Source organism: Oncorhynchus nerka, linkage group LG4 (assembly GCF_034236695.1).
Source record: "Oncorhynchus nerka isolate Pitt River linkage group LG4, Oner_Uvic_2.0, whole genome shotgun sequence".
Taxonomy (NCBI): domain Eukaryota; kingdom Metazoa; phylum Chordata; class Actinopteri; order Salmoniformes; family Salmonidae; genus Oncorhynchus; species Oncorhynchus nerka.
The window spans coordinates 97,629,045-97,643,473 of NC_088399.1; the positions used below are offsets into that span (position 1 = coordinate 97,629,045).

The 14,429-nt window shown below is 49.8% G+C and overlaps 1 protein-coding gene across 1 annotated transcript in view; it reads left to right on the forward strand.

Moving 5' to 3' along the window:
- LOC115120564 (FH1/FH2 domain-containing protein 3-like) overlaps positions 1–14,429 on the forward strand; it is a 190,947-nt gene that overhangs the window by 34,877 nt on the left and 141,641 nt on the right. The window contains 1 exon segment of the mRNA XM_065018158.1: positions 12,469–12,536. Coding sequence (XP_064874230.1) covers positions 12,469–12,536 — 68 coding nt within the window.

Genomic DNA, 14,429 nt, shown 5'->3' on the forward strand with positions numbered 1-14,429 from the left:
TCTCTCTCTTTCTCTCTGTCTCTCTCTCTCCCTCTCCTCTGGGTGTGTCTGTCTCCTCTCTCTCTGTCTCTCTCTCTCCCTCTCCTCTGTCTGTCTGTCTCTCTCCCATCTGGTGTCTGTCTCTCTCTCCTCTGTCTCTCTCTCCTTCTCCTGTGGGTGATGTCTCTCTCTCTGTCTCTCTCTCTCTCTCCCTCTCTCTGTCTCTCTCTCTCTCTCTCCCTCTCTCTCTCTGTATTTCCTTCTTATTTTCTCTACGGTGATATTCCACTGTTCTTCGAAGAGATACATTTTAATGGGGGAAAATATCTCTGTTTTCTTGCCCTGAATGTAGAAATGACATGGAGCTGTCTTGGCAATGGAAGCATTACCAACTTCAGGACACAAGGACCATGTTGTCATGACAATCTGTTGATTGATAGCGCTGTGATTGTAAGGACAAATCATGCAGTCAATAAGACAAGGACTCGCCGAGGACTCCAGGGGTGTGTGTGTGTGTGCGTGTGTGTGTGTGGAGAGAGCTTGAGGACTACAATTGAGTAAGGTGATGAACAGCTGAATGGAGTCAGGTGTGTGTGTGTTTGGATGCTTGTGTAAGTTGACCCCATGTTACCAATGATGGACAGGTGAATAGAGTAAGGTGTGTGTTTTTAAGCGGGGGGGGGGTCTTGAGAAACCGGTTAGCTTTTTGAAGAGTGTGCCAACCCCCCCCGTCAAACACAATTCACCCCGACCATGGAGAGGTGCAGTTGGTTGAGTCGTCACGTACCTGGAAAAAGCTAAAACATTCTGGGGAGTTAAATATTCAATCATTTTCTCTCCTCCTTTTTCTTGTCTCCTGTGAGTGGTGTCTCTCCTTCTCCTGTGGGTGGTGTCTGTCTCCTCTCCTTCTCCTGTGGGTGGTGTCTGTCTCCTCTCCTCCCGTGGGTGGTGTCTGTCTCCTCTCCTCCTGTGGGTGGTGTCTGTCTCCTCTCCTTCTCCTGTGGGTGATGTCTGTCTCCTCTCCTCCTGTGGGTGATGTCTGTCTCCTCTCCTCCTGTGGGTGGTGTCTGTCTCCTTCTCCTGTGGATGGTGTCTGTCTCCTTCTCCTGTGGATGGTGTCTGTCTCCTCTCCTTCTCCTGTGGGTGGTGTCTGTCTCCTCTCCTCCTGTGGGTGGTGTCTGTCTCCTCTCCTCCCTGTGGGTGGTGTCTGTCTCCTTCTCCTGTGGATGGTGTCTGTCTCCTTCTCCTGTGGATGGTGTCTGTCTCCTCTCCTTCTCCTGTGGATGGTGGGTGGTGTCTGTCTCCTCTCCTTCTCCTGTGGGTGGTGTCTGTCTCCTCTCCTTCTCCTGTGGGTGGTGTCTGTCTCCTCTCCTCCTGTGGGTGGTGTCTGTCTCCTTCTCCTGTGGATGGTGTCTGTCTCCTTCTCCTGTGGATGGTGTCTGTCTCCTCTCCTCTCCTGTGGATGGTGGGTGGTGTCTGTCTCCTCTCCTCCTGTGGGTGGTGTCTGTCTCCTCTCCTTCTCCTGTGGGTGGTGTCTGTCTCCTCTCCTTCTCCTGTGGGTGGTGTCTGTCTCCTCTCCTTCTCCTGTGGGTGGTGTCTGTCTCCTCTCCTTCTCCTGTGGGTGGTGTCTGTCTCCTCTCCTTCTCCTGTGGGTGGTGTCTGTCTCCTCTCCTCCCGTGGGTGGTGTCTGTCTCCTCTCCTCCTGTGGGTGGTGTCTGTCTCCTCTCCTCCTGTGGGTGGTGTCTGTCTCCTCTCCTTCTCCTGTGGGTGGTGTCTGTCTCCTCTCCTCCCTGTGGGTGGTGTCTGTCTCCTCTCCTCTCCTGTGGGTGGTGTCTGTCTCCTCTCCTTCTGTGGATGTGGGTGGGTGGTGTCTGTCTCCTCTCCTTCTCCTGTGGGTGGTGTCTGTCTCCTCTCCTTCTCCTGTGGATGGTGGGTGGTGTCTGTCTCCTCTCCTTCTCCTGTGGGTGGTGTCTGTCTCCTCTCCTTCTCCTGTGGGTGGTGGGTGGTGTCTGTCTCCTCTCCTTCTCCTGTGGGTGGTGTCTGTCTCCTCTCCTCCCTGTGGGTGGTGTCTGTCTCCTCTCCTTCTCCTGTGGGTGGTGTCTGTCTCCTCTCCCTCTCCTGTGGGTGGTGGGTGGTGTCTGTCTCCTCTCCTCCTCCTGTGGGTGGTATCTGTCTCCTCCCTTCTCCTGTGGGTGGTGTCTGTCTCCTCTCCTCTCTCCTCCTGGGTGGTGTCTGTCTCCTTCCTCCCTGTGGGTGGTGGGTGGTGGTCTGTCTCCTCTCCTCTCCTGTGGGTGGTGTCTGTCTCCTCTCCTTCTCCTGTGGGTGGTGTCTGTCTCCTCTCTCCTGTGGGTGGTGTCTGTCTCCTCTCCTTCTCCTGTGGGTGGTATCTGTCTCATCTCCTTCTCCTGTGGGTGGTGTCTGTCTCCTCTCCTCCTGTGGGTGGTGTCTGTCTCCTCTCCTTCTCCTGTGGGTGGTGTCTGTCTCCTCTCCTTCTCCTGTGGGTGGTGGGTGGTGTCTGTCTCCTCCTCCTATGGGTGGTGGGTGGTGTCTATCTCCTCTCCTCCTCCTGTGTGTCTGTCTCCTTCTCCTGTGGGTGGTGGGTGGTGTCTGTCTCCTCTCCTCCTGTGGGTGGTGGGTGGTGTCTGTCTCCTCTCCTTCTCCTGTGGGTGGTGTCTGTCTCCTCTCCTTCTCCTGTGGATGGTGTCTGTCTCCTTCTCCTGTGGGTGGTGTCTGTCTCCTCTCCTTCTCCTGTGGGTGGTGTCTGTCTCCTCTCCTTCTCCTGTGAGTGGTGTCTGTCTCCTCTCCTCCTGTGGGTGGTGTCTGTCTCCTCTCCTTCTCCTGTGGGTGGTGTCTGTCTCCTCTCCTCCTGTGGGTGGTGGGTGGTGTCTGTCTCCTCTCCTTCTCCTGTGGGTGGTGTCTGTCTCCTCTCCTTCTCCTGTGGGTGGTGTCTGTCTCCTCTCCTTCTCATGTGGATGGTGGGTGGTGTCTGTCTCCTCTCCTCCTGTGGGTGGTGTCTGTCTCCTCTCCTTCTCCTGTGGGTGGTGTCTGTCTCCTCTCCTTCTCCTGTGGGTGGTATCTGTCTCCTCTCCTTCTCCTGTGGGTGGTGTCTGTCTCCTCTCCTTCTCATGTGGATGGTGGGTGGTGTCTGTCTCCTCTCCTCCTGTGGGTGGTGTCTGTCTCCTCTCCTTCTCCTGTGGATGGTGTCTGTCTCCTCTCCTTCTCCTGTGGGTGGTGTCTGTCTCCTCTCCTTCTCCTGTGGGTGGTGTCTGTCTCCTCTCCTTCTCCTGTGGGTGGTATCTGTCTCCTCTCCTTCTCCTGTGGGTGGTGTCTGTCTCCTCTCCTCCTGTGGGTGGTGTCTGTCTCCTCTCCTTCTCCTGTGGGTGGTGTCTGTCTCCTCTCCTTCTCCTGTGGGTGGTGGGTGGTGTCTGTCTCCTCTCCTCCTCCTGTGGGTGGTATCTGTCTCCTCCTCCTATGGGTGGTGGGTGGTGTCTATCTCCTCTCCTCCTCCTGTGTGTCTGTCTCCTTCTCCTGTGGGTGGTGGGTGGTGTCTGTCTCCTCTCCTTCTCCTGTGGGTGGTATCTGTCTCCTCTCCTCCTATGGGTGGTGGGTGGTGTCTATCTCCTCTCCTCCTCCTGTGTGTCTGTCTCCTTCTCCTGTGGGTGGTGGGCCTTGTCTGTCTCCTCTCCTTCTCCTGTGGGTGGTGGGTGGTGTCTGTCTCCTCCTCCTATGGGTGGTGGGTGGTGTTCACTAGGCAAATGAGTTAAGAACAATATCTTATTTACAATGACGGCCTACCGGAACAGTGGGTTAACTGCCTTGTTCAGGGGAACAGTGGGTTAACTGCCTTGTTCAGGGGAACAGTGGGTGAACTGCCTTGTTCAGGGGAACAGTGGGTTAACTGCCTTGTTCCTGTGGGAACAGTGGTTAACTGTCTTCAGGGGAACAGTGGGTTAACTGCCTGTTCAGGGGAACAGTGGGTTAACTGCCTTGTTCAGGGGAACAGTGGGTGAACTGCCTTGTTCAGGGGAACAGTGGGTGAACTGCCTTGTTCAGGGGAACAGTGGGTTAACTGCCTGTTTAGGGGAACAGTGGGTTAACTGCCTTGTTCAGGGGAACAGTGGGTTAACTGCCTTGTTTAGGGGAACAGTGGGTTAACTGCCTTGTTCAGGGGAACAGTGGGTTAACTGCCTTGTTCAGGGGAACAGTGGGTTAACTGCTTTGTTCAGGGGAACAGTGGGTTAACTGCCTTGTTTAGGGGAACAGTGGGTTAACTGCCTTGTTCAGGGGAACAGTGGGTTAACTGCCTTGTTCAGGGGAACAGTGGGTTAACTGCTTTGTTCAGGGGAACAGTGGGTTAACTGCCTTGTTCAGGGGAACAGGGGGTGAACTGCCTTGTTCAGGGGAACAGTGGGTGAACTGCCTTGTTCAGGGGAACAGTGGGTTAACTGCCTTGTTCAGGGGAACAGTGCGTGAACTGCCTTGTTCAGGGGAACAGTGGGTGAACTGCCTTGTTCAGGGGAACAGTGCGTGAACTCCCTTGTTCAGGGGAACAGTGCGTGAACTGCCTTGTTCAGGGGAACAGGGGGTTAACTGCCTTGTTCAGGGGAACAGTGGGTTAACTGCCTTGTTCAGGGGAACAGTGCGTGAACTGCCTTGTCCAGGGGAACAGTGGGTTAACTGCCTTGTTCAGGGGAACAGTGGGTTAACTGCCTTGTTCAGGGGAACAGTGCGTGAACTGCCTTGTTCAGGGGAACAGTGGGTTAACTGCCTTGTTCAGGGGAACAGTGCGTGAACTGCCTTGTTCAGGGGAACAGTGCGTGAACTGCCTTGTTCAGGGGAACAGTGGGTTAACTGCCTTGTTCAGGGGAACAGTGCGTGAACTGCCTTGTTCAGGGGAACAGTGGGTTAACTGCCTTGTTCAGGGGAACAGTGGGTTAACCTCCTTGTTCAGGGGCAGAACGACACATTTTTATCTTGTCAACTCGGGGGATTCGATCCAGCAACCTTTCGGTTACTGTTCTCTTGATAAGTGTGTGAATTGGACAATTTTCCTGTCAAAATGTAAGGAGTACTTTTGAGTGTCAGGGAAAATGTTTGGAGATAAAAGTACATTATTTTCTTGAGGAATGTAGTGAAGTGAAAGTTCTTACTACTCTGTCAGCCTGCAGTAGGTGAGCCTGCCTGGGAACAGCAGGTCGTAAGGTCACTACCAGCCCCTAATTTACATAGGATTGGTTCATTTCCACTCTCCAGGGGATCCAGTGTCATAGGATTGGTTACTATGCAGGGGATCCAGTGTCATAGGATTGGTTACTATGCAGGGGATCCAGTGTCATAGGATTGGTTACTATGCAGGGGATCCAGTGTCATAGGATTGGTTACTATGCAGGGGATCCACCCCTTCAACAGCTGAAAGCAGCATCGGTTGTTGAGGCAAAGATGGAGGCACTCAGTCTGTAAAGATTGATAGAGAAATTGGTCACTTTGTGTTTGTTGTACTGTCTCTTCCTTGTTTTGTGTTGTTTCTTCCCTGGATTGTACTGTCTCTTCCCTGGGTTGTACTGTCTCTTCCCTGGGTTGTACTGTCTCTTCCCTGGGTTGTACTGTCTCTTCCCTGGGTTGTACTGTCTCTTCCCTGGGTTGTACTGTCTCTTCCCTGGGTTGTGCTGTCTCTTCCCTGGGTTGTGCTGTCTCTTCCCTGGGTTGTACTGTCTCTTCCCTGGGTTGTACTGTCTCTTCCCTGGGTTGTACTGTCTCTTCCCTGGGTTATACTGTCTCTACCCTGGGTTGAGCATTGTTTCAGTATAAGGATTTTTCTCCTGGTCTACTGCTTGCAAGACACGTTCTCTCTCTCTATCTCTCTCTCTCAATTCAATTCAAGGGGCTTTATTGGCATGGGAAACATGTGTTCACATCGCCAAAGCAAGTGAGGTGGATAATATACGGGGCGGCAGGGTAGCAGGGTAGCCTAGTGGTTAGAGCGTTGGACTAGTAACCGAAAGGTTGCAAGTTCGAATCCCCGGATCTGTCGTTCTGCCCCTGAACAGGCAGTTAACCCACTGTTCCCAGGCCGTCATTGAAAATAAGAATGTGTTCTTAACTGACTTGCCTTAAATAAAGGTTAAAAAAAATACCAAAAAATACAAAAGTGAAATAAACAATACAAATGAACAGTAGACATCACACATACAGAAGTTTCAAAACAATAAAGACATTACACATGTAATATTATATATAGACAGTGTTGTAACAATGTACAAATTGTTAAAGTACACAAGGGAAAATAAATAAGCATAAATATGGGTTGTATTTACAATATTACATTTACATTTAAGTCATTTAGCAGACGCTCTTATCCAGAGCGACTTACAAATTGGTGCTTTCACCTTATGACATCCAGTGGAACAGCCACTTTACAATAGTGCATCTAAATCTTTTAAGGGGGGGGTGAGAAGGATGACTTTATCCTATCCTAGGTATTCCTTAAAGAGGTGGGGTTTCAGGTGTCTCCGGAAGGTGGTGATTGACTCCGCTGTCCTGGCGTCGTGAGGGAGTTTGTTCCACCATTGGGGGGCCAGAGCAGCGAACAGTTTTGACTGGGCTGAGCGGGAACTGTACTTCCTCAGTGGTAGGGAGGCGAGCAGGCCAGAGGTGGATGAACGCAGTGCTCTTGTTTGGGTGTAGGGCCTGATCAGAGCCTGGAGGTACTGAGGTGCCGTTCCCCCTCACAGCTCCGTAGGCAAGCACCATGGTCTTGTAGCGGATGCGAGCTTCAACTGGAAGCCAGTGGAGAGAGCGGAGGAGCGGGGTGACGTGAGAGAACTTGGGAAGGTTGAACACCAGAAGGGTTGCGGCGTTCTGGATGAGTTGTAGGGGTTTAATGGCACAGGCAGGGAGCCCAGCCAACAGCGAGTTGCAGTAATCCAGATGGGAGATGACAAGTGCCTGGATTAGGACCTGCGCCGCTTCCTGTGTGAGGCAGGGTCGTACTCTGCGGATGTTGTAGAGCATGAACCTACAGGAACGGGCCACCGCCTTGATGTTAGTTGAGAATGACAGGGTGTTGTCCAGGATCACGCCAAGGTTCTTAGCGCTCTGGGAGGAGGACACAATGGAGTTGTCAACCGTGATGGCGAGATCATGGAACGGGCAGTCCTTCCCGGGAGGAAGAGCAGCTCCGTCTTGCCGAGGTTCAGCTTGAGGTGGTGATCCGTCATCCACACTGATATGTCTGCCAGACATGCAGAGATGCGATTCGCCACCTGGTCATCAGAAGGGGGAAAGGAGAAGATTAATTGTGTGTCGTCTGCATAGCAATGATAGGAGAGACCATGTGAGGTTATGACAGAGCCAAGTGACTTGGTGTATAGCGAGAATAGGAGAGGGCCTAGAACAGAGCCCTGGGGGACGCCAGTGGTGAGAGCGCGTGGTGAGGAGACAGATTCTCGCCACGCCACCTGGTAGGAGCGACCTGTCAGGTAGGACGCAATCCAAGCGTGGGCCGCGCCGGAGATGCCCAACTCGGAGAGGGTGGAAAGGAGGATCTGATGGTTCACAGTATCGAAGGCAGCCGATAGGTCTAGAAGGATGAGAGCAGAGGAGAGAGAGTTAGCTTTAGCAGTGCGGAGCGCCTCCGTGATACAGAGAAGAGCAGTCTCAGTTGAATGACTAGTCTTGAAACCTGACTGATTTGGATCAAGAAGGTCATTCTGAGAGAGATAGCGGGAGAGCTGGCCAAGGACGGCACGTTCAAGAGTTTTGGAGAGAAAAGAAAGAAGGGATACTGGTCTGTAGTTGTTGACATCGGAGGGATCGAGTGGTTTTTTCAGAAGGGGTGCAACTCTCGCTCTCTTGAAGACGGAAGGGACGTAGCCAGCGGTCAGGGATGAGTTGATGAGCGAGGTGAGGTAAGGGAGAAGGTCTCCGGAAATGGTCTGGAGAAGAGAGGAGGGGATAGGGTCAAGCGGGTAGGTTGTTGGGCGGCCGGCCGTCACAAGACGCGAGATTTCATCTGGAGAGAGAGGGGAGAAAGAGGTCAGAGCACAGGGTAGGGCAGTGTGAGCAGAACCAGCGGTGTCGTTTGACTTAGCAAACGAGGATCGGATGTCGTCGACCTTCTTTTCAAAATGGTTGACGAAGTCATCTGCAGAGAGGGAGGAGGGGGGAGGGGGAGGAGGATTCAGGAGGGAGGAGAAGGTGGCAAAGAGCTTCCTAGGGTTAGAGGCAGATGCTTGGAATTTAGAGTGGTACAAAGTGGCTTTAGCAGCAGAGACAGAAGAGGAAAATGTAGAGAGGAGGGAGTGAAAGGATGCCAGGTCCGCAGGGAGGCGAGTTTTCCTCCATTTCCGCTCGGCTGCCCGGAGCCCTGTTCTGTGAGCTCGCAATGAGTCGTCGAGCCACGGAGCGGGAGGGGAGGACCGAGCCGGCCTGGAGGATAGGGGACATAGAGAGTCAAAGGATGCAGAAAGGGAGGAGAGGAGGGTTGAGGAGGCAGAATCAGGAGATAGGTTGGAGAAGGTTTGAGCTGAGGGAAGAGATGATAGGATGGAAGAGGAGAGAGAAGCGGGGAGAGAGAGCGAAGGTTGGGACGGCGCGATACCATCCGAGTAGGGGCAGTGTGGGAAGTGTTGGATGAGAGCGAGAGGGAAAAGGATACAAGGTAGTGGTCGGAGACTTGGAGGGGAGTTGCAATGAGGTTAGTGGAAGAACAGCATCTAGTAAAGATGAGGTTGAGCGTATTGCCTGCCTTGTGAGTAGGGGGAAGGTGAGAGGGTGAGGTCAAAAGAGGAGAGGAGGGAAAGAAGGAGGCAGAGAGGAATGAGTCAAAGGTAGACGTGGGGAGGTTAAAGTCGCCCAGAACTGTGAGAGGGGAGCCGTCCTCAGGAAAGGAGCTTATCAAGGCATCAAGCTCATTGATGAACTCTCCGAGGAACCTGGAGGGCGATAAATGATAAGGATGTTAAGCTTGAAAGGGCTGGTAACTGTGACAGCATGGAATTCAAAGGAGGCGATAGACAGATGGGTAAGGGGAGAAAGAGAGAATGACCACTTGGGAGAGATGAGGATCCCGGTGCCACCACCCCGCTGACCAGAAGCTCTCGGGTGTGCGAGAACACGTGGGCGGACGAAGAGAGAGCAGTAGGAGTAGCAGTGTTATCTGTGGTGATCCATGTTTCCGTCAGTGCCAAGAAGTCGAGGACTGGAGGGAGGCATAGGCTGAGATGAACTCTGCCTTGTTGGCCGAGATCGGCAGTTCCAGAGGCTACCGGAGACCTGGAACTCCACGTGGGTCGTGCGCGCTGGGACCACCAGATTAGGTGGCCGCGGCCACGCGGTGTGGAGCGTTTGTATGGTCTGTGCAGAGAGGAGAGAACAGGGATAGACAGACACATAGTTGACAGGCTACAGACGAGGCTACGCTAATGCAAAGGAGATTGGAATGACAAGTGGACTACACGTCTCGAATGTTCAGAAAGTTAAGCTTACGTAGCAAGAATCTTATTGACTAAAATGATTAAAATGATACAGTACTGCTGAAGTAGGCTAGCTGGCAGTGGCTGCGTTGTTGACTTTGTAGGCTAGCTGGCAGTGGCTGCGTTGTTGACACTACACTAATCAAGTCGTTCCGTTGAGTGTGATAGTTTCTACAGTGCTGCTATTCGGGGCTAGCTGGCTAGCTAGCAGTGTTGATTACGTTACGCTTGCTTAAAAGAACGACAATAGCTGGCTAGCTAACCTAGATAATCGCTCTAGACTACACAATTATCTTTGATACAAAGACGGCTATGTAGCTAGCTGTGTAGCTAGCTACGATCAAACAAATCAAACCGTTGTACTGTAATGAAATGAAATGAAAATGTGATACTACCTGTGGAGCGAAGCGGAATGCGACCGGGTTGTTGAGTGAGGAAGTTCTATTCGGTGGACGTTGGCAAGCTGTTGGCTAGCTAGCAGTGTCTCCTACGTTAAGGACGACAAATAGCTGGCTAGCTAACCTCGGTAAATTAAGATAATCACTCTAAGACTACACACTCTAAACTACACAATTATCTTGGATACGAAGACAGCAAAGACAACTATGTAGCTAGCTAACACTACACTAATCAGGTCATTCAGTTGAGTGTAATAGTTTTTACAGTGCTGCTATTCGGTAGACGGTGGACGTTAGCTAGCTGGCTAGCTGGCTAGCTGCTGGGCAGATAGCAGTGTAGACTACGTTAGGACGACGAAATATGATAATTACGCAATTATCTTTGATACAAAGACGGCTATGTAGCTAGCTAAGAAGAAATTGCTAAGATTAGACAAATCAAACCGTTGTACTATAGTGAAATGTAATGAAATGTAATGAAAAGTTATACAACCTGCGGACCGAAGTGCGAATGCGACCGCTCGCTCCAACCCGGAAGTCCTGACCTGCTCTTTAGTCTTTGTTATAGAGCCAAAAAGATTAGAGAAGTGGTTTGGTCTCCATTTTGGATAGATAATTATTTGTGTTGTTGTTTGTTTAGTGTTTTTCAATTGGCCCAGAAGTTGTTAGAGTCTATGGATTCTTCAATTACATTGAGCTGATTTCTGACGTGCTGTTCCTTCTTTTTCCGTAGTGTATTTCTGTATTGTTTTAGTGATTCACCATAGTGAAGGTGAAGGCGTAGACTCAGGTTTTTGGTTGGACAGGTTTCTCAATTTCTTTCTTAGATTTTTGCATTCTTCATCAAACCATTTGACATTGTTCATTTTCTTTGGTTTTCTATTTGAGATTTTTGATTTGATAGGGAAGCTGAGAGGTAAAATATACTGTTAAGATTTTCTACTGCGAAGTTTACATCTTCACAATTACAGTGGAACGTTTTACCCAGGAAATTGTCTAAAAGGGATAGAATTTGTTGCTGCCTAATTGTTTTTTGGTATGTTTCCAAACTACATTCCTTCTATCTGTAGCATTTCTTAATATTACTCAGCTCCTTTGGCTTTGATGCCTCATGATTGAGTATTGCTCTGTTCAGGTAGACTGTGATTTTGCTGTGATCTGATAGGGGTGTCAGTGGGCTGACTGTGAACACTCTGGGAGACGCTGGGTTGAGGTCAGTGATAAAGTAGTCTACAGTACTACTGCCAAGAGTTGAGCTATGATTGAGTCCCCTCGATTGACTATGTACATACTGTTCAAGTTGTGACCCGAAGTGGGCTGACTGATGAGAGACTTTGAGGTCAGTGGGCTGACTGTGGTCTGATAGGGGTGTCAGTGGGCTGACTGTGGTCTGATAGGGGTGTCAGTGGGCTGACTGTGGTCTGATAGGGTCGTCAGTGGACTGACTGTGAACACTCTGAGAGACTCTGGGTTGAGGTTAGCGATAAAGTAGTCTACAGTACTACTGCCAAGAGATGAGCTATAGGTGTACCTACCATAGGAGTCCCCTCGAAGCCTACCATTGACTATATACATACCCAGCATGCGACAGAGCTGCAGGAGTTGTGACCCGTTTTTGTTTGTTATGTTGTTATGTTGTCATAGTTGTGCCTAGGGGGTCATATGTGGGAGGGAATGCTGTCACCTCCAGGTAGGTTTTTGTCCCCCTGTGGGGCTGAGGGTGTCAGGTTCTTGTCCGGTTCTGGCATTTAGGTTGCCACAGACTAGTACATGTCCCTGGGCCTGGAAATGATTGGTTTCCCCCTCCAGGATGGAGAAGCTGTCTTCATTAAAGTATGGGGATTCTAGTGGGGGGATATAGGGGATTCTAGTGGGGGGATATAGGGGATTCTAGTGGGGGGATATAGGTGATTCTAGTGGGGGGGATATAGGTAGCACACAGGAGGACATTTTCCTCCGTTGAGATAATTTACTTTTTGAATTTCAAGCGAAATGTAAAATGTTCCTGTTTTGACTATTTTAATAGAGTGGGTTAGGTCTGCTCTATACCAAATTAGCATACCCCCTGAGTCCCTTCCCTATTTATTTACACAGTATAAAGTATGGGGATTCTAGTGGGGGGACATACAGTGTGTGAAAAAAGTATTTGATCCCCTGCAGATTTTGTACGTTTGACCACCAATCAATTTATAACATTTTTGACCTGCGTTTTTCTGGATTGTTTTGTTGTTATTCTGTCTCTCACTGTTCAAATAAACCATTCAAATTATAGACTGATCATTTCTTTGTCAGTGGGCAAAACGTACAAAATCAGCAGGGGATCAAATACTTTTTTTTCACTCCCTGTAGATATCACACAGGAGGACATTTTTCTCTGTTAAGATAATTTCCTTTTTCTCTCTCTGTCTCTCTCTCTCTCTCTCTGTCTGTCTGTCTCTCTCTCTCTCTCTCTCTCTCTCTCTCTCTCTCTCTGTCTCTCTCTCTCTCTCTCTCTCTCTCTCTCTCTCTCTCTCTCTCTCTCTCTGTCTCTCTCTCTCTCTCTGTCTCTCTCTCTCTCTGTCTCTCTCTCTCTCTCTCTCTCTCTCTCTCTCTCTCTCTCTCTCTCTCTCTCTCTCCAGGACCAGAGGGAAGAAGCATAGTGTTGTCTTACGTACCCAGCTGACTGTTCGAGTACATGCTTGTATCGGTAAGTACATGTTTACATACGTGTTTAATCACCACTGGGACACGCCAGACAGGAAACATGTTCCCAGGAACCTACAGTACATGTTCACATACGTGTTTAATCACGTCAACACTGGGAGACAGGAAACATGTTCCCCAAGGAACCTACAGTACACGACCCTTTTTCCATGCCTGTTCAGGTTATCATGTGTTTTTACATGTCTGGTCAGGTTATCATGTGTTTTTACATGCCTGTTCAGGTTATCATGTGTTTTTACATGCCTGTTCAGGTTATCATGTGTTTTTACATGCCTGTTCAGGTTTTCCGTGCGTGTTTATAGTTACATCTGTGTTTGGCGGTTATTCTGAGACCTCCCAGTTTGTAACATCTTCAGAGAGATGTAGAGCCACTGGTTTTACTAGGTTCTGTCAGAACACTCTCAGCGTTACTTTAACCTGTATGATGCGATGGACAGATGTTATGGGTTATTGTTTGTTTATGTCTATGGTTGTATGTCATGTGTTTGTATGAGTGTGTTGTGTGTGAGTGGATAGTTCAGTAGAGGGTTTTTGGGAGAGTGAGAGAGTGAGAGAGTGAGAGAGTGAGTGAGAGAGTGAGAGAAGAGAGTGTGAGAGTGAGAGAGTGAGAGAGGGAGAGAGAGAGAGAGAGAGAGAGAGGGTGAGAGAGAGAGAGAAGGGGTGAGAGAGAGAGAGAGAGAGAGTGAGAGAGAGAGAGAGAGAGAGAGAGAGAGAGAGAGTTATATGGAGAACATGAGTCAACCCTGAGTCACAAATCACTTTAAATTCCTTCCTTCTCCATATATCCTTCTGTCTGCCTGTCTATCTGTCCATCTCACCCTCTCTCTGTCTCTCTCTCACCCTCTCTCTGTCTCTCTCTGTCTCTCTCTCTGTCTCTCTCTCTGTCTCTCTGTCTCTCTGTCTCTCTCTGTCTCTCTCTGTCTCTGTCTCTCTGTCTCTCTGTCTCTCTGTCTCTCTGTCTCTCTGTGTCTCTCTGTCTGTCTGTCTCTCTGTCTCTCTCTGTCTCTGTCTCTCTGTCTCTCTCTGTCTCTCTCTGTCTCTCTCTGTCTCTGTCTGTCTCTGTCTCTCTCTGTGTCTCTCTGTCTCTCTGTCTCTCTGTCTCTCTGTCTCTCTGTCTCTCTGTCTCTCTGTCTCTCTGTCTCTGTCTGTCTCTGTCTCTCTCTGTCTCTGTCTCTCTCTCTGTCTCTCTGTCTCTGTCTCTGTCTGTCTATCTGTCTCTCTCTGTCTCTCTGTCTCTCTGTCTCTCTGTCTCTCTCTGTCTATCTGTCCATCTCACCCTCTCTCTGCCTGTCTATCTGTCCATCTCACCCTCTCTCTGTCTCTCTTTGTCTCCGTCTCTCTCTCTGTCTCTCTCTCTCTCTCTCTCTCACCCTCTCTTTGTCTCTCTTTGTCTCTCTGTCTCTCTCACTCTCTCAATCTGTCTCTCAATTCAATTCTATTTCAATTGAAGGGGTTTATTGGCATGAGAAACACATGTTAACATTGTCAAAGCAAGTGAAGTAGATAATAAACAAAAAGTGAAATAAACAATAACAAATGAACAGTAAACATTACACTCACAGAAGTTCCACAAGAATAAAGACATTACAAATGTCTCTCTTTCTCTCTCTCTCTCCCTGCATGGTCAACATTCTCAATGCCAGTGATAGTTGTGCTAAATCTGGACTCCAGAATAGCTGCAACTGGGAGAGGGGGGGGGGTGGTCTTGGGTGTAACTGAACTTGGCCCAGTCATCTCATAGCTCTCTGCCCCGCCACTAGGAGAACCAACATAACTGGGAGTGCGTACGCGCTTTCTGTGTGTGTATCCACGGATGTGCTTGGGTTCATGATCCGTTTTTGGTTTGTTATGTTGTCATAAGGGGGAGGGAATGCTG